The sequence below is a fragment of the Ovis canadensis genome, chromosome 24 (genome assembly GCF_042477335.2).
Source record: "Ovis canadensis isolate MfBH-ARS-UI-01 breed Bighorn chromosome 24, ARS-UI_OviCan_v2, whole genome shotgun sequence".
NCBI lineage: Eukaryota > Metazoa > Chordata > Mammalia > Artiodactyla > Bovidae > Ovis > Ovis canadensis.
In genome coordinates this window covers 37,984,979-38,009,967 of record NC_091268.1, presented here as the reverse complement: position 1 = coordinate 38,009,967, position 24,989 = coordinate 37,984,979, and the positions used below count along the sequence as shown (strand labels likewise).

At 42.5% G+C, this 24,989-nt stretch overlaps 1 protein-coding gene across 1 annotated transcript in view; it reads right to left on the bottom strand.

The window, feature by feature from the left end:
* Positions 1–24,989, bottom strand: part of LCMT1 (leucine carboxyl methyltransferase 1) — a 68,865-nt gene that overhangs the window by 12,478 nt on the left and 31,398 nt on the right. Inside the window, exons 4-6 of the mRNA XM_069570384.1 lie at positions 21,136–21,212; positions 18,758–18,819; positions 6,094–6,196 (exon numbers count right to left, since the gene is read on the bottom strand). Coding sequence (XP_069426485.1) covers positions 6,094–6,196; positions 18,758–18,819; positions 21,136–21,212 — 242 coding nt within the window. The remainder of the gene's footprint in view (positions 1–6,093; positions 6,197–18,757; positions 18,820–21,135; positions 21,213–24,989) is intronic.

Below are 24,989 nucleotides of genomic sequence, written 5' to 3'. Positions count from 1 at the left end.
TCACTGTTTCCATTGTTTCCCCATCTATTTGACATGCAGTGATAGGACCAGATGCCATGATCTTAGTTTTCTGAATGTTGAGCTTTAAGCCAACTTTTTGACTCTCCTCTTTCCCTTTCATCAAGAGGCTCTTTAGTTCTTCTTCACTTTCTGCCATAAGGGTGCTGTCATTTGCAGATCTGAGGCCATTGATATTTCTCCTGGCAATCATGATTCCAGCTTGTGCTTCATCTAGCCCAGCGTTTCTCATGATGTACTCTGCATAAAAGTTAAATAAGCAGGGTGACAATATACAGCCTTGACATACTCCTTTCCCGATTTAGAACCAGTCTGTTGTTCCATGTCCAGTTCTAACTGTTACTTCCTGACCTGCATACAGATCTCTCAAGAGGCAGGTAAGGTGGCCTGGTATTCCATTTCTTTAACAATTTTCCACAATTTGTTGTGATCCACATAGTCAAAGGCTTTGGCACAGTCAATAAAGCAGAAGTAGATGTTTTTTTGGAACTCCCTTGCTCTTTTGCTGATCCAACAGATGTTGGCAATTTGATCTCTGGTTCCTCTGCCTTTTCTAAAACCAGCTTGAACATCTGGAAGTTCACAGTTCACATACTGTTGAAGCCTGGCTTGGAGAATTTTGAGCATTACTTTACTAGCATGTGAAATGAGTACAATTGTGCAGTAGTTTGAGCATTCTTTGGCATTGCCTTTCTTTGGGATTGGAATGAAAACTGACCTTTTCCAGTCCTGTGGCCACTGCTGAGTTTTCCAAACTTGCTGGCATATTGAGTGCAGCACTTTCACAGCATCATCTTTCAGGATTTGAAACAGCTCCACTGGAATTCCATCACCTCCACTAGCTTTGTTTGTAGTCATGCCTCCTAAGCCCCACTTGATTTTGCATTCCAGGATGTCTGGCTCTAGGTGAGTGATCACACCATCATGATTATCTGGTCGTGAAGATCTTCTTTGTACAGTTCTGTGTATTCTTGCCACCTCTTCTTAATATCTTCTGCTTCTGTTAGGTTCATACCATTTCTGTCCTTTATTGTACCCATCTTTGCATGAAATGTTCCCCTGGTATCTCTAATTTCCTTGAAGAGATCTCTAGTCTTTTCCATTCAATTGATTTCCTCTATTTCTTTGCATTGATCACTGAGGAAGGCTTTCTTATTTCTTCCTGCTATTCTTTGGAACTCTGCATTCAAATGGATGTATCTTTCCTTTTCTCCTTTGCCTTTAGCTTCTCTTCTTTTCTCAGTTATTTGCAAGGCCTTCTCAGACAACCATTTTGCCTTTTTGGATTTCTTTTTCTTGGGGATAGTCTTGATCACTGACTCCTGTACAAGGTCATGAGCCTCCGACCATAGTTCTTCAGGCATTCTGTCTATCAGATCTAATCCCTTGAATCTTTTCATCATTTCCACTGTATAATCATAAGTGGAAGCTAGAAAAAACTTCTGGAAGTCCCCTGAACAAGGAGATCACACCAATCTTAAGGGAAATCAACCCTGAATATTTGTTGGAAGGACTGATGCTGAAGCTGAAATTCCAGTATTTTGGTCATCTGATGCAAACAGCTGACTCACTGGAAAAGTCCCTGATGCTGGGAAAGATTGAGGGAAGAAGAAGAGGGTGTCAGAGGATGAGATGGCTGGATGGCATCACCGTTGCAATGGACATGACCTTGGGCAAACTTCAGGAGATGGTGAGGGACAGAGAGGCCTTGCGTGCTACAGTCCATGGGGGTGCAAAGTGTCAGACTGGACTGGGTGACTGAACACCAATAACAACAAGCATAAGTAAAATAGGGATCCAGGGTGAGATCCCAAGACTTGTGCTCTCTTCATCCTGAGCGGGCTCCAAGCCACTGGCATCAGCTTTAACTAATCTCCTGCTGACCTCCCCGAACCCACATGCTCCCAAGAAATCCAGCAACACACCCTTCAAAGTCAAGGGTGTTTCCTTCTGTTAAAAGAATACACACCACTTGCTCAGCATTGCCAATTATTCAGTTCAGTTCAGTTCAGTCACTCAGTCGTGTCCGACTCTTTGCGACCCCATGAATCGCAGCACGCCAGGCCTCCCTGTCCATCACCATCTCCTGGAGTTCACTCAGACTCACGTCCATCGAGTCCGTGATGCCATCCAGCCATCTCACCTTTGGTCATCCCCTTCTCCTCCTGCCCCCAATCCTTCCCAGCATCAGAGTCTTTTCCAATGAGTCAACTCTTCGCATGAGGTGGCCAAAGTACTGGCTAATCATTAGAGAAATGAAAATCAAAACTACAATGAGGTATCACCTCCTACTCACTCAAAAGTCTACCAATAACAAGTGCTGGAGGGGTATGGAGAAAAGGGAGCCCTCCTGCACTCTTGGTAGGAACATAAGTTGGTGCACCCACTATGGAAAACAGTATGGAGGTTCCTCAGAAAACTAAAAATAGAATTACCATATGATCCAGCAGTCCCCCTCCTAGACATCTATCTGGACAAAACTACAATTCAAAAAGATACAGGCACTCCTATGGTCAAAGCACCACTATTCACAACAGCCAAGATGTGGAAGCAACCTAAATGTCCACCAGCGGAGGAACGGATGAAGATGTGGTGTATACACAATAAAATACTACTCAGCCATAGAAAAGAATGAAACAGCGACATCTGCATCAGGACCGATGCAACCAGAGATTATCATACGAAGCGAAGCAAGTCTGAAGAGAAAGACAAACACCATATGACATCACTTACACGTGGAACTTAAGCCATGGCACAAATGGACCTATCTACGCATCAGAAGCAGGCTCACAGACACAGAGATCAAACCTGCGGCTGCCAAGGGTACAGGGGGCGAAGGAGGAATGGACCGCGAGTGTGGGATTAGCAGACATAAACCAGTATATATAGAATGGATACTCAGCAAGGTGCCACTGTACAGCACAGGGACTATACTCAGTATCCTGGGATAAATCATAATGCAAAAAAATATAAATAAGAATGTAAATGTGTGTACAGCTGAGTCACTGTGCTGCACAGCAAAAACTAACACAACACTGTTTATCAACTATACTTCAGTTAAAAAAATAAATTTAAGAAAACACATCATATTCTGCAATTTGTGAACCGTGTGAGGGTCTCCCCAAAGGAAAAAAGAAGTATACATACTCTTGGCAATGTATGGACCTTACTTCTGAACACACAAGTGAGACAGATTCAGACAGTAAAGCTGGAGTGACAAAGCCCATTTTGACATTTGGGCTGGTGGGGACGTCAGTCCTGTGAATGACAACCTAGTTGATGATTCCAGAAGAAATGTGAGCAAGAGCTTCAGTACGCTGAGACGGCAGCCATCGCCAAGCCCATGCGTCAGGAAGATCACCCTTCCACCCTCTACACTCCCCTCACCCTCCATCGCCCAAAGCTTATCTGTATTTGAATCTGTCCTTACCCTCCTCTTCCCCTCTCAGAAGATTGGGGGGTGGGGGGTGGTTTCTCTTCCCTCAAAGGCGAGTTAACTCAGTCCATGCTCCTCTTCCTCCCTTCCCTGTCCCCCAATGATTTCCCTCATTGCTCATTTTTCATTGTTTGCCGCTGATTCCTCGCCTTCAATTTATTTTTTTAAAATAACTTTCTCTTTCCTGTCCCTTCCTTCCAAACCTCTCCCTTGAGTCTTTCACCTCAAATATCCTGGAAAGTGTTATCCTCACCTACGGCAGACCAAGCAGACATGCCTTTTCCTCCCACTAGCTCTTTATCCACTTGACCAGCATCACTGTGCTAAAACCACACCTCCCACTGCCCTCTTCTTCCTCCCAAAGGTACCCACACTCAAGAATCCGGTGTGCGCACACAAAAATAAACTCAAAATGGATTAAAGATCTAAATGTAAGATCAGAAACTATAAAACTCCTAGAGGAGAACATAGGCAAAACACTCTCCGACATAAATCACAGCAGGATCCTCTATGATCCACCTCCCAGAATTCTGGAAATAAAAGCAAAAATAAACAAATGGGATCTAATTAAAATTAAAAGCTTCTGCACAACAAAGGAAAATATAAGCAAGGTGAAAAGACAGCCTTCTGAATGGGAGAAAATAATAGCAAATGAAGCAACTGACAAACAACTAATCTCAAAAATATACAAGCAACTTATGCAGCTCAACTCCAGAAAAATAAATGACCCAATCAAAAAATGGGCCAAAGAACTAAATAGACATTTCTCCAAAGAAGACATACGGATGGCTAACAAACACATGAAAAGATGCTCAACATCACTCATTATTAGAGAAATGCAAATCAAAACCACAATGAGGTACCACTTCACACCAGTCAGAATGGCTGCGATCCAAAAATCTGCAAGCAATAAATGCTGGAGAGGGTGTGGAGAAAAGGGAACCCTCCTACACTGTTGGTGGGAATGCAAACTAGTACAGCCACTATGGAGAACAGTATGGAGATTCCTTAAAAAATTGCAAATAGAACTACCTTATGACCCAGCAATCCCACTGCTGGGCATACACACCAAGGAAACCAGAATTGAAAGAGACACATGTACCCCAATGTTCATCGCAGCACTGTTTATAATAGCCAGGACATGGAAACAACCTAGATGTCCATCAGCAGATGAATGGATAAGAAAGCTGTGGTACATATACACAATGGAGTATTACTCAGCCGTTAAAAAGAATTCATTTGAATCAGTTCTGATGAGATGGATGAAACTGGAGCCGATTATACAGAGTGAAGTAAGCCAGAAAGAAAAACACCAATACAGTATACTAACACATATATATGGAATTTAGGAAGATGGCAATGACGACCCTGTATGCAAGACAGGGAAAGAGACACAGATGTGTATAACGGACTTTTGGACTCAGAGGGAGAGGGAGAGGGTGGGATGATTTGGGAGAATGACATTCTAACATGTATACTATCATGTGAATTGAATCCCCAGACTATGTCTGACGCAGGATGCAGCATGCTTGGGGCTGGTGCATGGGGATGACCCAGAAAGATGTTATGGGGAGGGAGGTGGGAGGGGGGTTCATGTTTGGGAATGCATGTAAGAATTAAAGATTTTAAAATTTAAAAAATAAAAAACTAAAAAAAAAAAAAAAAAACAAACAACAACAAAAAAAGAATCCGGTGTGCACCCTTCTGGTTTTAAAAACACTTTTTAAAAACACTTCCTTGATGTATACACGTAATCACAAAAATACAGTATTTGGGCGGAGGAGTTGATTTTAGACATTTGGTATCACACTCTGCATATAACTCTGCCATCTAGTTTTTAAAAACTCAACATTAAACTTTTGAGCTCTCTCCAAAGTCATGCATTTTACGCATCATTCATCCATTCTGCTCCTGATGGACATGTCAGTTGTTTCCAGTTTTCTGCTACTAAAACTGAAAGCCGCACTGAACATCCTCCTTGTACAAACATGTAAACCTTCTCAGGAGAGATACACCCAAACATGGAACTGCAATATCACACGATACCAGCAATTTTACTAAATTCCAGATTGCTCCTTGCAATGTCATACCAAAATCACTTCTACCAGTGGTATATGACCAGTCCTTTCCCCCAGTATCCATGTCAACACTTGATACTGTCAGACTTCTACCTTTCTGCCAACCTGGTGGTAGTAAAATAGAATTTCATCTGATTACTACTGAAGTTCAATACCATTTCAAGATCATACCCAGTTTCCTCTGAGCTGTCTGGTCATCTATTCTTTGCCCATTTTCCCACTAGACTTAAAAAAAAAAATAGTAGCTATTCTTTTATACCCTGGATGTGAATCCTTACTTTATATGTTACAATTATATGTTTTTATGCATACAATTATCTTCCCTCAAACTTATGATATTAGGAATCAGTATTTTACAAAAGCGATACAAGCGATTCTCATGGGAAAACAGACTTAGGGAACACTGCTTCTTAAAAAACTTCAGAAAACTACTCTAAATAGCAATGAAATGATAAAGGTTACAGAGGACAAAATGGTATATGTAATTGCGCTGTACTTCCAACTGGCCTTATCCCCAATTAGCACGAAATCACAAACGTAAGAGTTAGAAAAAAACCTCACTGTGTACTCATGTTACATTTCTTTAACTTCTCTTCCAGGTCAGCTATATCTCGGAGATCTGCTCCAATGATGGCATATCTTGTTGAATCCAGCATGTGCCCATCTGCAAATGCAAGAAGAGATGGTAATTTCAACAGAAACTGATCAGGAAGAGATTGTAACTTCAATGGATGTGGATTTTTCAAAACGAAAGTAATGTACTGTTTTTCTCCACTATAAAGATGCATGCTCATTATGGGGGAAAAAAATCAGGAAGTGAAAATTAATGAAAATCATACCTTTCAAAGATAACTATTAGTGTTTTAATGTATAACATTCTATCCCTTATTCTATCTGCTTAAATTCATATACACAACTCAGACACATCCCCCCCTCCCTTTCTCCCCCCTCAAATACACACACACACATACACCTTGCACAATAAAAGAAAATGGGACCACCCAGTACTTGTTCTGAAAGCTTTCCCTATTTTGTATCAGGAACAAATGAACTTACTTACAAAACAGGAAGAGACTCACAGGCTTAGAGAATGAACTTATGGTTGCTGGGGGGGAAGATGGGGGAAGGGATAGTTGGGGAGTTTGGGATGGACATATTCACACTGCTATATTTAAAATGGACAACCAATAATCACATACTATACAGCACATGGAACTCAGTTCAATGTTATGTGGCAGCCTGGATAGGAGAGGAGTCTGGGGGAGAATGGTTACATGTATATGTATGGCTGAGTCCCTTTGCTGTTCACCTGAAACTATCGTAACATTGTTAATCGGCTATATTCCAGTATAAAATCAAAGGTGGAAAACAACAACAGTACGAGGGACAACGTTCTCTGTAGTGATTTCACAGTGCTTCACTGAGCAGATAAAACAACTTACTTAGCCAATCACTCAGTATTAGGCAGTACTTCCAAATTTATTTCATCTGAGGCATTGCAATGAATATCCTTATATACATATTACAAAGGACTTGCCCAGTTATGCTGGTTATGATGAGCAGAATCAGGAGATCAAAGAGGAAGTCTATTTCAATATTGGTACTAATTGCTCTCAAAATGTTTTGTCAATTTGCAAGGTATTACATTTAAAAGAAAACAGTTCTTGTACTAAAGAATTTACAGATAAAATAATATTTTGTTGTTCAGTTGCTAAGTTGTGTCTGACTCTGCAAGCCCATGGACAGCAGCATGACAGGCTTCCCTGTCCTTCACTACCTCCTGGACGGAGTTTGCTCAAATTCATGTCCGTTGAATCGGTGAGGCTATCTAACCATCTCATCTTCTGCCACCCTCTTCTCCTTTTGCCTTCAATCCTTTCCAGCATCAGGGTCTTTTCGAATAAGTCAGCTCTCCACATCAGGTGGCCAAAGTACTGGCGCTCCAGCTTCAGCATCAGTCCTTCCAATGAATATTCAGGGTTAATTTCCTTGAGGACTGACTAGCTTGATCTCCTTGTCCAAAGGAGACAAGAGTCTTCAAGAGTCTTCTCCAGCACCACAGTTCAAAAGCATTAATTCTTTGGCACTCAGCTTTCTTTGTGGTCCAACTCTCACATCTGTACATAACTGCTGGAAAAACCATAGCTTTCACTATACAGACCTTTACTGGTAAAGTGATGTCTTTGCTTTTTAATATGATGTCTAGGTTTGTCATAGCTTTCCTTCCAAAGACTGTCTTTTAACCACCATCTGCAGTGATTTTGGAACCCAAGAAAATAAAATTTGTCACTGCTTCCACTTTTTCCCCTTCTATTTGTGATGAAGCGATGGGAACAGATGCCATGGTCTTAGTTTTCTGAATGTTGAGTTTTAAGCCAACTTTTTCACTCTCTTCTTTCACCCTCATTAAAAGGCTCTTTAGTTCCTCTTCACTTTCTGCCATTAAAACGGCATCATCTGCATATTTGAGTCTGTTGATATTTCTCCCAGCAATCTTGATTCCAGTTTGTGATTCATCCAGCCAGGGATCTCGCATGATGTACTCTGCATGTAAGTTAAATAAACAAAGTGATGATACACAGCCTTGTCATACTTCTTTCTCAATTTTGAACCAGTCTGTTGTTCCACGTAACAACTTTTGCTTCTTGACCCACATACAGGTTTCTCAGGAAGCAGGTAACATAATACTCCCTTTAAGATATTCCAACAGAGGTTGGATGAAATGGTATATATTGTGATTCTCAAGCTTTGGCAGAAATTAGAATCATCCAGAGGACTTGTTGAAACAGCTGATCAGGCTCTACTCCCTGAGTTTCTGATTTATATTTTTTCAAAATGTTAGTTATTCAGTCACTAAGTTGTATCTGACCCTTTGTGACCCCATGGACTACAGCATGCCAACCTTCCCTATCCTTCATTATTTCCCAGAATTTGCTCAAATTCATGTCCATTGAGTCGGTAATGCCATCTAACCATCTCATCCTCTGCCTCTGCCACCTTTTCTTCTTGGCTTCAATCCTTCCCAGCATCAGGGTCTTTTTGAAAATAGAAATCCATATTTCTAGCAAGTTTCCAGATTGTGTTAATGCTGTTAGTATGGGGCTGGACTTTTATTTATTTTTTCAATATTCATTTAAGTGGCTGCACCTGGTCTTAGTTGCAGCAGGTGGGATCTAGGTCCCTGACCAGGGATCAAATCCAGGCCCCCTGCATTGGAAGCATGGGGTCTTAGCCACTGGACCACCAGGGAAGTCCCATGGGACTACACTTTTAGAACCAAAGGTAGATGAAATGAAATTAGGCAATGGTACATGGAGATCAGAGATCAAATTGCCAACATCCGCTGGATCATGAAAAAAGCAAGAGAGTTCCAGAAAAACATCTATTTCTGCTTTATTGACTATGCCAAAGCCTTTGACTGTGTGGATCACAATAAACTGTGGAAAATTCTGAAACAGATGGGAATACCAGACCACTTGACCTGCCTCTTGAGAAACCTATATGCAGGTCAAGAGGCAACAGTTAGAACTGGACATGGAACAGACTGGTTCCAAATAGGAAAAGGAGTACATCAAGGCTGTATACTGTCACCCTGCTTATTTAACTTATATGCAGAGTACATCATGAGAAACGCTGGACTGGAAGAAACACAAGATGGAATCAAGATTGCCGGGAGAAATATCAATAACCTCAGATATGCAGATGACACCACCCTTATGGCAGAAAGTGAGGAGGAACTAAAAAGCCTGTTGATGAAAGTGAAAGAGGAGAGCGAAAAAGTTGGCTTAAAGCTCAACACTCAGAAAACAAAGATCATGGCATCCGGTCCCATCACTTCATGGGAAATAGATGGGGAAACAGTGGAAACAGTATCAGACTTTATTTTGGGGGGTTCCAAAATCACTGCAGATGGTGGCTGCAGCCATGAAATTAAAAGACGCTTACTCCTTGGAAGAAAAGTTATGACCAACCTAGATAGCACATTCAAATGCAGAGACATTACTTTGCCAACTAAGATCTGTCTAGTCAAGGCTATGGTTTTTCCTATGGTCATGTATGGATGTGAGAGTTGGACTGTGAAGAAGTCTGAGCGCCGAAGAATTGATGCTTTTGAACTGTGGTGTTGGAGAAGACTCTTAAGAGTCCCTTGGACTTCAAGGTGATCCAACCAGTCCATTCTGAAGGAGATCAGCCCTGGGATTTCTTTGGAAGGAATGATGCTAAAGCTGAAGCTCAGTTCTTTGGCCACCTCATGCGAAGAGTTGACTCATTGGAAAAGACTCTGATGCTGGGAGGGATTGGGGGCAGGAGGAGAAGGGGACGACCGAGGATGAGATGGCTGGATGGCATCACGGACTCGATGGACGTGAGTCTGAGTGAACTCCGGGAGATGGTGATGGACAGGGAGGCCTGGTGTGCTGCGATTCATGGGGTCGCAAAGAATCGGACACAACTGAGCGACTGAACTGAACTGAACTGAACATGGAGATTCATCAATCTAGTCACATTATTTTTGTGTAGCCCTGAAATTCTTTTCAATTTAAACTTTCCATTTTTAAAGATAGATTAGAATAAAAAAGAAATTAAATTGCTTATTTACTCCAAGCACTGTTTGCTCAACTTCCTCAAAGGTACAAACCATGGAAGGAGCTGGGACATTCGACAGCCACCCTGCATTACTGCTGAGAACTCAGTTCTCTCCGAGAACCCACAGCAAAAAAAGCGTGAGGAAGGAAGCAGCACGTGAACTGGTTTTCCCTTACTTTCCTGAGAACTCTGCTGAGCTAGTTCAAATACACTTGGCCACATCCCATAAGCTAACAAGAAATACCTTCTAGGAACCTGCTAGATGTCAGGAAACCACTCAAGGACAAAGCCAGGAGACCCAGAGTCAGTCCCGGGCACTGCAACATCCAAGTCCAGAAAATAATATAAAGGAAGTGAAGGCACGTGCTTGCCCTGCTGTGAAAACAAGCAATGACTCTCAAATGCCAGTGTGCCTTCTGACAACACAGATATTAAAGCTGAGGTTTTCCATCCCTGACCACAAAGAAAGAGAGGCCAAGAATGTTGAAGCATGTGGTTCCTTCGGACCATGCAACTCACAAGAGACCCGTCCTGGTAAGAGATGTGGATCTAGAGGTACAGGAACTGCACATGGTCATGATTACTCTTAAAAATTGAGCGTAAGGCATGGCAGAGTTGCAAAGGGCAATGACCTAGCGTGCACCCAGCAGTGGCCCGGCTGTGTTCCCAGGTAAGCTGGCATACTACCTGGGAAGCCCTAGACACAATGACCCCAAGATATCATCAACAATATAATCTGATGCGCTAAATCACACAAATGCCACACCTGTCATGATCCTCAAAAGTCAGGGGCTACTCAACCTGTGCAGAAACAGAAAGTCTGTTATCTGCCCTTGAAGAATGCCTGACCCTCATTTCACAAGAAACAGAAACAAGATACAGGCCCAGGGTAAGTTTCAAGGGAGGTATACTATTCTGGGACTTCCTAGGTGGCACAGTGGTAAAGACTTCACCTGCTAATGCAGGAGACTGAAGAGACTTGGGTTCAATCCCTGCGTCAGGAAGGCCCCCAGGGGAAGGAAATGGCAATCCACCCCAGTATTCTTGCCTGGAAAATACCATGGACAGGGGAGCCTGGCAGGCTACCCTCCATGGGGTCACAAAAGAGCCAGATGTGACAGCGCACATTACTATTCTAGGAAAATGCACCATTTTTAGAAAATCTAACAGTGGCAAGAGACCAAAAAAACAACAGAAAAACCTTGGTGCCGTTAGAATGTTTCTGAAAACAGATAAGAAAAAGACCTTCTCACCAAAATGAGATTCGGAATCCTTTCTTTTATTTCTATATTCTACTTCCGAAGAGAAAAACAGAAGGGGACTTCAAAGCATTTTGTGTGATATTCACCTAAGAACAACTTTCTAAAGGAATAGCTAGTACCCACCCAATTCTGGAAAGCAAATTAACGTTGATTTAGAACCTTAAATTGCTACCAGTAGCTCTCTCTGTGATCAATCATTACAAGACTGACTTCTAAGAGGATTTAAGAGGGAGAAGTCCTGAAGACATAACACCATGACATGGTTTTTTTTAAAAAATTAAGAACAAATTAATACCAGGCCAGAATGGCAAGACAAGTATAAAAATCCTATTCCTCAGGCTTGGTCATCATTTCATTCAAGCAGCAGCTTCAACTTTGTCCCTAGGGAACACTGGGTGGTGTCTGGAGACATTTTTGGTTGTCACAACTGGGGGATGTTAGAGGCATCTAGTAGGTAGAGATCAGGGACGATGCTAAAACATTATACAATGTGTGGGACAGCCCCCCTACAGGGAATTATCCAGCCCCAGATGTTAGGAGGACTGAGGTTGAGAAATCCTGTGCTAGACTTACACACAAAAATTCGAAGATCATTAGTTGATGTTGAAGTTTAAAAAAAATCCTTGAATAGTTCTAATTATTCCCAGATAGGGAAACTTAACATGCTGTAGCTTGGGAACAGGATATGGTTCCCAAGATGAAAATTCTCTGGATTGCATCAGCAGAGGAACGGGCTTTGGAGTCAAAACAACCCTAAGAGCAAAGTTCTATTCTGCCAGTTCCCAGTCACATGACATACCACTCACGCCTCTTTAAACATAAAATTAATTCAAACAAGGGCAACCTCATGTGGCTATATCGAACATTAAGGGTGATGTAAAAGTGTGAGCTCCAGGACTTCCATGGTGGTTCAGTGGTTAAGAACCCACCTACCAGTGCAGGGGACATGGGTTTGATCCCTGGACTGGGAACTAAGATCCCACATGGCGCAGGGCAACTAAATCTATGTGCCACAACTATGGAAGCCTGTGCTCTAGAGCCTGCAAGCTACAACAAGAGAATCCACTGCAATGAACACCCCAATGAGAGCAGCCCCCGCTTGCTGCGATGAGGAAAAGCCTACACGGAGCAACAGAGTCCATGCACCACAACAAAGACCCAGTGCAACCAAAAATAATAGTAATTTTTTTTAAAGTGCAAGCTCCATGGTTTCCTAACTGTGTGCCCTGAGGTGCCCTGGGACAGCACAACCAACTTGGCAGAGCAAGATGTTTTAATAAATTTTTGAGGGAAACACAGAAACCCTCCACATGGATCAGACACAGCAAACCACCAATCCAAGCAGTCACAGTGTCCACTTGAGACTTCTGTGCACTCACTTTTAATGACACCCTATCTCTGCAAAGTTGACCTCTGTGATTAAAAAAACAAACAAACAAACAAACAAACACGCCACTACTGCTCAAACATCACTTGCAATGTTGCAAGAGGAACAGGTGGTGGTCTCCCAGCTGCTCCCAGGTAAGGTCATGACGTGCCTGACAGGAGCACGTATCCCATTGGAAGTAACTGTGGTTATTTAAGAAGGAAATTAAAAGAGCATTTGCTCTTAAACTGTATGCGTCTTTTTTCTCCAAATGATCAAGAAGCTGTTAGAGTATAAATGCTTACAATGCTTCAGCCTAAACTTATTAATAAACAGAATTGTTGATATGTTTTGTAACCTAGGGTCACTATGAAAAGTTTACTGAGGCGCTTAGGGCGCTGTGATCCAAGGAAAGTAGGGACTCCTTGCCTGACCTAATGCCTGGGATGTCACGGAGGTCTTCTGTGAAGACCAGACACAGATGATTAAATCTAGGTAGGTGCTGAGAAGATCCACCCAGATGAAAAGTGTTAGTCGCTCAGTCGTGTCCAAGTCTTTGCAACCCTATGGACTGTAGCCAACCAGACTCCTCCGTCCAAGAATACTGGAGTGGGTAGCCATTCCCTTCTCTGAGGGATCTTCCCGACCCAGAGATCAAACCCAGATCTCCTACAATGCAGATGGATTCTTTACCATCTGAGCCACCAGGAAGTCCCCAACCCAGATGAACCCAGCCCAAACTGGCAAGCTGCAGGATGGTGAGCTAAACAGACAGTTGTTATTTTAAGCCATGTGCTTTCCAGTGGTTTGTTTCAGAGCAAAAGCTCACACAGGCTTTAATTATCTGCCTCATTAAGCTCATGCCTACAAAAGGATAGGTTTCCCTGGTGGCTCAGAGGTTAAAGCGTCTGCCTGCAATGCAGGAGACCTGGATTCAATCCTTGGGTCAGCAAGATCCCTTGGAGAAGGAAATGGCAACCCACTCCAGTACTCTTGCCTGGAGAATCCCATGGACGGAGGAGCCTGGTGGGCTACAGTCTATGGCCTCGCAAAGAGTCGGACACGACTGAGTGACTTCACTTTCACTTTCTTTCTGCAAAAGGCATGAAGAAATGTAAGATTTACATGATGCAACAGGGTAAACACACACACACAGAGAATCCACAGTGCATACGAGTCATGATCTCTTCCATCACCTCCAAGTCAGCATTTCAAGAGAGATGGGTTCCTATGTCAGCTATTAAGCTGGAGTGAGGCCCATCGATCTCATTCATTGTACATCTTCAAGGACAGACGCATTATTAGGACTGCAAGGTGTTTTTAGGTCTACAGATTTTCGAGAACACTTCAGTTTAAAAAAGGCAGGGGGGTGGGGCATGTCGTAAAATGGATTCAGCTTCAAGTGGATTTCTGGACCACACAGAAGTTTTGCTGGTCAGTCTGTCCATCAGTCCACCTGGTAACACTTATTGAGCTCTCACTATGGCCGGGGCACTGAGTTTTGGGAATAAGCGAATGAACAGGGAGATACTGTCCTGCCCGCATGGGGCCTGTGATCTAGCAGGGAAGATGAACACTGGGCAAGTGTGGAGAGCATTACAAAGATGGAGGTGGTCTTCTGGGAACAGGATCCCACTTCCCTTAGAGCAGAGTCCCGATTTCTTGACCTGGCCTACAAGATCCGAGGTGATGCAGTCCCTGATGGCTTCATCACACCACCCCACTGTGAGGTTCAGTCACACTGGGCTTTCAGCATCCTTGCACGCTCCTCCTTTGCCTGCACTTGCCTTGACTGAGAAAACATTCTCCCTAGAGTTTCTCCTTCTTAGGGTTCAGTTGAAATGCCTGATATTTGGAAATGCTTTGATTGGGCTGCCCTTTTTATTTTAAACTCATCCAGTTCCACACAGGAGTTGAGATGGATTACAAAAACATAAAATGTTCGTTCATTCAAGCCTTCAGGTACATGTTTATTCCATTAACAATCTCTGTGTCCCAGGCACTGTTTTGGGTGCTGGGGATACAGTGATAAATGAGACAGGAAGGGTCCCTGCTCTCACGAGGCTTATCCCCTCAGAGAGGGGGACACTGAGTCATAGACCAAATGAAGAATCAAGGTAACATCAGAGTATTAACCGCTATGAAGAAAAGAGGATGGTCAATCTAGATAGTGTATTGCAAAGGAGAGACATCACTTTGCCAACAAAGGTCCATATAGTCAAAGCTATGGCTGTGTAAGGAGATCAAACCAGTCAATCCTCAAGGAAATCAGGCCTGAATATTCATTGGAAAGACTGATGCTGAAGCTGAAGCTCCAGTGCTTTGGCCACCTGATGTGAAGAGATGAATCATTGGAAAAGACCCCAACGCTGGGAAAGATTGAGGGCAGGACGAGAAGGGGGTGACAGAGGATGAGACAGTTAGATGGCATTACTGATTCAATGGACATAAATTTGAGCAAACTCCAAGAGATAATGGAGCCTGGTGTGCTGCAGTTCATGGGGCTGCAAAGAGTTGGACACAACTGAGCAACTGAACAACAAGAGAAGAGTATGATGTGGCAGCTGAAATGAGACATGGAGCTGAAATGAGGCGTACGTGACGACATGCAGCCCATCAAGCAAAATTAGGGCAAAAGAGTTCCAGACCAAAGGGAGAGGGAAAAAAAAGGTTTGAAGATGAGAGCGAGCTTGGCACAGAGAGGATAGCAGGAGGGGAGTGGGGCGAGATCCTAGTTACTGTGTTTGAAAATAAAATGAGGAGCCATCCATTTGACCAATTAACCATGTGGATTTCAGCTCTGGGAAGATTTAAGCAGAAAAGTCATAGAACCTAATTTACTTTTTAAGAACTCATCCTGATTTACTTTTCATTGTGTATCCATTTATATACTTTTAATTTATTACCCTATGAATACTTCAGCTTAAGAAAACATCTATCATTAATTCTAAGATGCATATTTTTTTTAACACGTCTGAAATCAGGATGCATCTAACAGTTGTTAATGTATCTGTTTAATTTGTCAACACTCTTTCTTACTGATAGACAGTGGTGATTCTTAAAATGACAGACCCACCAGTTTGAAGAAAAGGATAATTTTTATATTTTTGTTACTTTTATTATCACCTATCACTTTTCTCAGATTTTCATTTGCATTTTAATTTTTATTTTTTATTCATTTTCTCTTTTCTCAATACAATGGCAACATCAACAACTATAAAAGACTAGAAAGACAACAACTATAAAGACTGGAAAACTTACCCACATTAAGACACAGAGTTAAGAAAACAAACAAGAATAAGAAAAAAAATCTGCAATTAAAAAAAAACTGACAAAAGGCATTTATCAAAGAACTATCTTTTAAGTGTTCCCATAAACTGGAAAAAAAAAAGGAAACATTGCAACTGAATAAAAAATTGGGCAAAGGAAATTTACAAAGAAATTCCCAAAGGCTAATGAAAGAAAGATAACTCATAGCAATCAAAGTTATATAAAATTTTAAAACAATAGGACATCATTTCAGCTAATCAGACTGGCAAATTTCTACCAATATTCTAAAATATTTAACATATGAAAATATCCAGCATTAGTGAAGATCTAGAGAAAGAGTATCCTCATCTACTCTTAATGAACACATAAATTAATAAAAAGAATTCTGAAGATCATCCTGGTAGTAGCTATTAAAATTCACAATGCACAATCCTTCAACCTGGCAATTCCTGTAAATATGCACATATACATGTGTCTTCTACAGCACTGTTGAATATAGAAACATAAAAAGGCAGCAATCTAAATGACCATCAGTGAAAGTGAAAGTCACTCAGTGGTGTCGAACTCTTTGTGACCCCATGGACAGTCCATGGAATTCTCCAGGCCAGAATATTGGAATGGGTAGCCTTTCCCTTCTCCAGGGGATCTTCCCAATCCAGGGATAGAACCCAGGTCTCCCACATTGCAGGTGGATTCTTTACCAACTGAACCACAGGGAAGCCCAAGAATACTGGAGTGGGTAGCCCATCCCTTCTCCCGCAGATCTTTCCAACCCAGGAACTGAACCTGGGTCTCCTACATTGCAGGCGGATTCTTTACCAACTGAGCTATCAGGGACCATCAGTAGGGACTAGATTAAATAAAATGGAATTTCCACACAGAGGAAATGGCTATAAAGCCATTAGAAATAATAAGGAAGGATTATACACACTGACATGAAAAGACAGTCATGATTTAGCAGGACATGAAAAGAGCAATTTACACACACAAAACAGTATGTATAAATTATTTATTTTATTAAAATTACATATAAACCTATATTCATATATAAAAGCATAGATCATTCATTCAACAAATACATGTTAAACGACAAGATATTTATTCAATGTGTTTAGACATTCATTCAAGAAAAATCTACTGAACCTTTTATGTACCAGGCACTGGATTATATTTATGTGTGTACTTTATTATATGTATATTCACCTTTCTCTGGGTACACTATTCATCTATAGGAGAAAATACTCAGAACACTGGTTATCTTGGATAAGAGGAAGGATTATGGAAGGTCCTCTCTCCTTTGAATGTTTCTAAACTGATGGATCAAAGTTCCAGCAAAGTAGTAGACAGTTCACTACAGATAACTGTTCTGACTCAAATATTAACCAAACATATAGAAAATTATGATAGGCAAAGTGTGGAGAAAGCAAATCGGCCAGCAAATGACAAAGCTTGAACAATTCCTACTTATAATCTGTATAAGGGAAACAGAGGACGGGGGAGATATTATTTTCTGTGGAAACTTTCTTAGTAATCTGATCACTAGTCGGTGTCTAAGGCACTGTGGTTGTGTGAAAGAGAAGGCATACCTAGTTATCTGACATTTGTTGTGCTATCTACATCACCCATCTGAGAAGGCCATCCTCTCTAAGCACATTTTCTGACCTGAATTTTTAATAAGGCCCTTCAACGTCTCTATCAGATACAGATTGAGAATGACGGAACATTCTGGAAGAGTTTTACTATAATTTGAGAGGCTTTAGAAATGAGGGAAGTGTTGTTTGCAAGCATTCATACTTAAAACCTAGAGGAAGGGACTTCCCTGGAGGCCCAGTGGCTAAGACTCCACACTCCTAATGTAAGAGGCCCAGGTTTAATCCCTCTTCAGGGAACCAGATCCCACATGCCACAACTAAAAAGATCCTGCATGCTGCAGAAAGATGGAACATCCTGAGTGCTGTGACTAAGACCCGGTGTAGCCAAATATACAAATTAAAAAAAAAATTGAGGGGAAAAATGAAGGCAGGGGCCAAGCAGGAGACATAAACCAGGAAGCAGGTCCAGTGTGAGGCGAGAGCGGGTGGTGGGGTCAGAGCTGGGGGGACACGGCCGTCTTACCAAGGCAGCTGCTGCCCAGTGACCACCGCGCAGGAGTCAGGGTCTGATGTTTCCCAAGATCTGATATTTCCAAGCAAAACTGGAAATCAAGACTTTCATGAAAAACCTCCTGTTTTTGAAACGCTGACAACTAATTTAAATTCTCTTTAAAAAAAAAGATTTAGGATTGGGGACCTATGGACGTCTAAGATGAGTCATACCAAGTGAGTGAAAGTTGCTCAGTCATGTCCGACTCTTTACGACCCCATGGACTATACATACAGTCCATGGAGTTCTCTAGGCCAGAATACTGGAGTGGGTAGCCATTTCCTTCTCCAGGGGATCTTCCCAACCCAGGAATCAAACTGGGGTCCCCTCCATTGCAGGCAGATTCTTTACCAACTGAGCCATCAGGGAAGCCCAAATCGTACCAAAAATCATTTTAAATTTCTTCCTGGTAACAGTGGTGGAAGAGAACATTGTAGCAACAGAAGGATAGATGTAAGTGTGCGCGCACGCACACGCACACGCACACGCACACACACACACACACTAACTCACATTCGATCTTTAAAAAGAAAAGGGGAAAAAAGAGCTGACATGGTCCTACAGCCCAGGCTGTACGACTCAGGTTATGGATACTTGCCCATTTGAAGGGTGTCCTCTGAATGCAAGTCTAAAATAGGTTTTGATAGGAGAGGTTTCAGTCTGCAGAAGATGGGAAAAAGAAAGATGAGGCAAGTAGCTCATTTACCACTAAAACACAGACACTCATACAGACACAACAGATACTGGGCTGGCTAAAAAGTTTTTCTATCAGATGTTACGGAAATATCCAACAGACTCTTTGGCCAATCCAATATTACTAGTGTTCAAAGGAAGGACCACGCCAAACTGTCATCTGTTTAATCACACTTGACCTTAGACACATACAGTAAAAGTCTAGGGGATATGAGTCTCAGGTTAGGTCAGCTAAGCTGAGAATCTGCTATCAAATCACAAACGGATCACAACACACTTACTTAGAAACAGCTACAGAAAGGCTAGCAAGAATCGTGCAAATGTTCCAGTATTTTTCAAGTCATCACTATTGTCTTGCCTCTACTCAAACAGAACTTTTTAAGATAGCTTATTATTTCTCACAGACAAACTAAAAATATTGACTCTGAGACCTAAAGTTTAGTAACATTTATGTGATAACTCCCTCAATCAAGAATCTGCAAAAAACTAGGGAATTCCCTGGTAGTCCAGTGGTTAGGACACTGTGCTTCCACTGCCAGGAGCCTGGGTTTGATCCCTGTTTAGGCAACTAAGATATCATAGGCCATGGTATGGCCCCCCCAAAAAAGAATATGTGAAAAATCAGAAATCAAAGAACCAAGTTCAATATCCCAACAAGCATACACAAATGTCAATGTTTTTTTAACCCCAGAAAACCACCCTGGGCCTTGAGCCTACCTGCCCTGATTTCACTCAAGAGTTCCAACAAGTTTAGTCACACTCTGTATTTAGTCACACTTCGTAGTGTTCCCAGAACATCAGAATTACATTATAGCACCTTCAAAGCATATTTAATAGAAGATATAATTTTATATTTAGAAAGGGTAAAAAAACTTATTTTCATGTGCACACAGTCATATCTGACTCTTTGTGACCCCTTGGACTGTAACCCTCCAGTCTCCTCTGTCCATGGAATTTTCCAGTCAAGAATAATGGAGCGGGTTGCAATTTCCTCCTCCAGAGGATCTTCCCGACTGAGGGATCAAACTCATGTCTCTTGCATCTCCTGCAGTGGCTAAAGATACAAGGATAAACTAAAAAAATAAAGTTTGAAAATGACCTCCAATTCTCTCTGGATGTCTACAGAATTAGACATCTCTAAAGGATAAACAGAAACTTTTGTGCTTATCAAAAATTTGATTAAATGTAAGAATTGGGATTTTATTTATATGACCACTATAAAAAGGAGAGTGGACCTGCAGGTTATAACTGCTGGAAAACCTTAACCTTGGTCTTGAGGTCAGGGTTTAAATTTCAGTTCCACCCCTTTCTAGCTAGGTGACTTTAGGCAAATTAACTAAACTTCTCTGAGCCTCAGTTTTCTCATCCTGTAGAAAGGGGTCAATGATACCACTTAATTTACAAGTCGGCTCTGCAGACTGAGGAGGACCATTCAAGTGAAGCATTTAACGTGGGGGAAGGCAAAGAAAAACTCTTGGCAAAGATTAGCAAACTCACCACTTACAACTTGGCAAATTCCTTGAAAACTGAACTCAGAATGGCCCCTGTAACATCTCTTATATAGTAACTGTAACTTCAGCCTCCCATTCATTCATTCAGAAAATTCTGGATGGACTTCCCTGATGGTCCAGTGGTTGAGAATTCATCTGACAATGCAGGGTACATGGGTTCAATCCCTGGTCCAGGAAGATTCCACTAAGCCCAAATGCCACAACCACTGAAGTCCAACTGCCCAAGAGCCTGTGCTCCGCAACAAGAGGAGCCACCAGAATGAGAAGCCCTCAGAACACTAGAGAGTAGCCCCTGCTTGCCACAACCAGAGAAAGCCTACACAGCAACCAAGACTCAGCACACAACTGTATATATATACATATGCTATTCTTACTTTTTACAAAACCAATTTTACTACATATCTATTCTGGGGCCAGGCACCTTTCTATATCCTAGGGATAAAGAAGTAAGCAAAATACACACCAAGATTCAGATTAATACACAACACTGTTAATCAACTATCCACAAATTTTTTAAAATTCAGATTACTAATCTACTGTAAGTCACTTTTTTGATAATGTTCAGGGGAATTACATAAAGAGAGAGAAGAGTCACAAAGGACGGTATATTTCCTGTTGATGACTGCACAATACATTGGAATGAGGGTCCTGGGGCAAGAAAGAGAGTAGGGAGGGGATGAAATGTGAGGTTTCCCACATCCAGATCTGCGGTCTCCCAGGAGCTGGTTCTGAATCCCACCAGGCTCTTGCTTCTGGCCAAAGCCACACTTACTTGATGCTGTGCAGCTTTCTCGTGACTATCATCGGAAAGTCGATTTCAAAATATTTTCTTGGTAGAAGATCTTCATCCTGAGGAAAAAAAAACAGAGAGTAATCTTTATACAAGGTTTCAGTGGTAAAGAACCTGCCTGCTAATGCAGGAGACACAGGTTTGATCCCTGGGTCAGGAAGATCCCCTGGAGAAGGAAATGGCAACCCACTCCTGTACTCTTGCCTGGGAAATCCCATGGACAGAACAGCCTGGTCAGCGACAGTCCACGGGACACGACTTTGAGCACATCTGCAATTTTTATATAATTATTACTCATACATTTACCGATCACTTTCATGTACCAAGTCCTAGGGACCCAGAGAACAATGGCGGTGCTTCAGGATTTAAAATCAGGGTAATGAGGACTTTCCTGGCAGTCCAGTGATTAAGACTCACACTTCTACTGCTGGGAGCAAGGGTTTGGTCCCTGTTGGGAGAACGAAGATCCCACATGCCGCAAAGAGTGGTCAAAATAAAAAAATTAATTAAAATCAGGGGAATGATATAGTCAGAAATGTTCTCTCCAATTTACTTGGTCTCAGCATCAAGAACGGATGGAGGGGGAAAGGAGATTATTGTAGTCATCCAAGAGAGAAGTGACGGGGAGTCTAAACCAGGAGCATGGTCACACGGATGTTACGAGGTGGTCTGGAAGGAGGACAGGAGAGTATTTCTCAAAAACTCAGCTTGACACCTATTAGAGAGGGTCAAGAAACCAATATGGTGGGTTGTAACCAGCAGACTAGGGGTGAAATAAAATAAAGTAATATACATCAGAAAATTTCACATGGAATTAGGGTCAGCATTATTTTGTGATATATAGTGGGGTGGGGTGGGGTGAGGTGGTAAACAGCAGGTACTCTGGAGCACGGGGATGGGCGAAAGGTTCAAATCCCCACTCCACCACTTGTTTGCTGTAAGGCCTTGGGACAGCCACTAAAATCCCTGGGCCAATGTTTCCTTGTTTGAAAAGTAGAGAAAATGAGTAACACCTCATAGGGTTGTGAGGATTCAAGAAGAAACACATGAGTAACACTCAATGGAGCCTGCCCTTAGTAAGCATCGTGGGTGCCCTTATATCTTGTGTGCACAGACATATGCACATAGATTTCGGGCCTCGCTAGGGGGTACAGTTTTTTTTTACTGTGGCTATAATTCTAAAAGGTGTGGAACCCACACACACAGCACTGCTTCCCTCTTCTGCTTTTTCTCGCTTCGTCAGTGGTTATACCCCCATCCAGTCACCTACGGCTGTGCTATGATTCTCTCCAGCTTCTCCTCCCTGTCCAATCAATAACTTAGCCCCAAATGTATGCAAATGGGTTTCCCAGTGGCTCAGAGGTAAAGAATCCACCTGCAATTCTGGAGGCACAGGAGACTCAGATTCGATCCCTGGGCCGGGAAGACCCCTTGAGGAAATGGCAACCCAGTCCAGTATTCTTGCCTGGAGAATCCCATAGACAGAGGAGCCTGGTGTGCTACAGTTCATGTGGTCGCAAAGAGTCGGACAAGACTAAGCGACTGCACACACACACACAAAGATAGGCAAATATGAAATCACTATGCAATAATACTATGAAACTAACATAATATTATGTCAAATTATATGATATCACTTATATATGGAATCTAAAAAAAATGATACAAATGAACTTATGTACAAAACAGAAACAGACCCACAGACACAGAAAACAAACTTATGGTTATCAAAGGGGAAAGAGGGAGGGATAAATTGGGAATTTTATATATATATACACTGCTGTGTGTTTAGTCACTCAGGCAAATCTGACTCCTTTCGACCCTCTGGACTACAGCCCGCCAAGCTCCTCTGTCCATGGGATTCTCCAGTCAAGAATACTGGAGTGGGTTGCCATGCCCTCTTCAAGGGGATCTTCCCGACCCAGAAATCAAACCAGGGTCTCTTGCACTGCAGGTGGATTCTTTACCAGCTGAGCTATCAGGGAAGCCCATATATACACACTGCTGCTGCTGCTGCTAAGTCACTTCAGTCGTGTCCGATTGTGTGACCCCAGAGATGGCAGCCCACCAGGCTCCCCTGTCCCTGGGATTCTCCAGGCAAGAACACTGGAGTGTGTTGCCATTTCCTTCTCCAATGCATGGAAGTGAAAAGTGAAAGGGAAGTTGTTCAGTCATGTCCAACTCTTAGCGACCCCATGGACTGCAGCCTACCAGGCTCCTCTGTTCATGGGATTTTCCAGGCAAGAGTACTGGAGTGGGGTACTACGTAGAAAATAACAAACAAGGACCTACTGTAGAGCACAGCATACTATAATAAATATTTCATTGTAACCTCTAAGGGAAAAAACATATATGTATAACTGAATCACTCTGCTGTAACACATTGTAATTCAACTGTACTCAGATGCATCTTCAGCTGTGAAGACAAAAACACCACCTCCATTTGCCTGTAGCAGCTCATCACACCCTAAGACTTAGCAAGAAACAACAACCTGGCCCCACAACCTGGCCAACATACCCAGAAAGGGGCTGATATCCAGAGCCTGGTGGGGGCTTCTTTGGTGTAGAATAGGACAAACAAAAAGGCAGGGTAAGGATGATACCCTCGTTTCTGACTTGAGCGATTCGGCAGGTAAGAGTACCATTTTTTAAGACAGTAAGGAGAGATGGCCCCTTCATGGATCACCGCCTTGTTGTGGGAGAAGGGGCTTACATAACTCAGTGAAGTTATGAGCCATGCCATGCAGGGTCACCCAAGACGAACAAGTCAAAGTGAAGAGTTCAGGCAAAATACGATCCACTGGAGGAGAGAATGGCAAACCACTCCAGTATTCTTGCTGCAAGAATCCCATGAACAATATGAAAAGGCAAAAAGATATGACACCGGAAGATGAGCCCCCGCCCCTCAGGTTGGAAGGTGTCCAATATACTACTGGAGAAGAGTGGAACAAACTCCTGGAGACAGTGAAGAACAGGGGAGCCTGGCGTGCTGCAGTCCAAGGGGTCAGAAAGAGTCAGACATGACTTAGCTACTGAACAACAACAGCAAATGAGAGACGGAGGACAGGTAGGAAGTGGGAGCAGATCTGCCCAAGGACAGAGTGATGGGGGCGGAAACCGTGAGCACGCACTTCCCGGTAGGAAGGTGACCCCTACGGGCAAGGAACAGAATGAGGAGATCCACCCACATGGAAAAGGGTCCTCAGTTAAAATTTCAGGGGATCTGGTTTGGGAGAAGGAGGGGAAGAAGACAGAATGAGGAAGAAGGAGAGGGAAGGAAGAAGAAAGAAAGAAACAAAACTAAGGGATAAGATGGTTTCCTGCCATCAGAGGAAACCTGGGCTCACCCACCCGCAGCCATTCACTCTCGGAATTGCAACACACACCTGCTGCATGACTGCAGAGCACGGCTAGGTAAAAGCTGTCTGAAGATATTCGGAGGATATGTTGAAAGGATACACCAAAATGACTTTTGCTAATAAATTCTACAACAGCTTTCAAGAACTTGTATTCACAAGGTACGGAGCAATAAGAACACCCTAAAATTGGGACTTCCCTGATGTTCCAGTGGTTAAGAATCTGCCTACCAAGGCAGGAGACTCGGGTTCGATCCCTCGTCCAGCAAGATTCCACATGCCATGGGGTTATTGAACCCATGCATCACAGCTACTGAGCCGGTGCTCTAGAGCCTGAGCTCTGGACCAAGATAAGTCCCTACAATGAGAAGTCCGCACACTGCAACTAGAGAAAGCCTGTGTGCAGCTGCGAAGACCCAGTGCAGTCAAAAAAGCTACTTAAAAAAAATAAAATAAAAAAGGCCTAAAATTCCAGAAGAC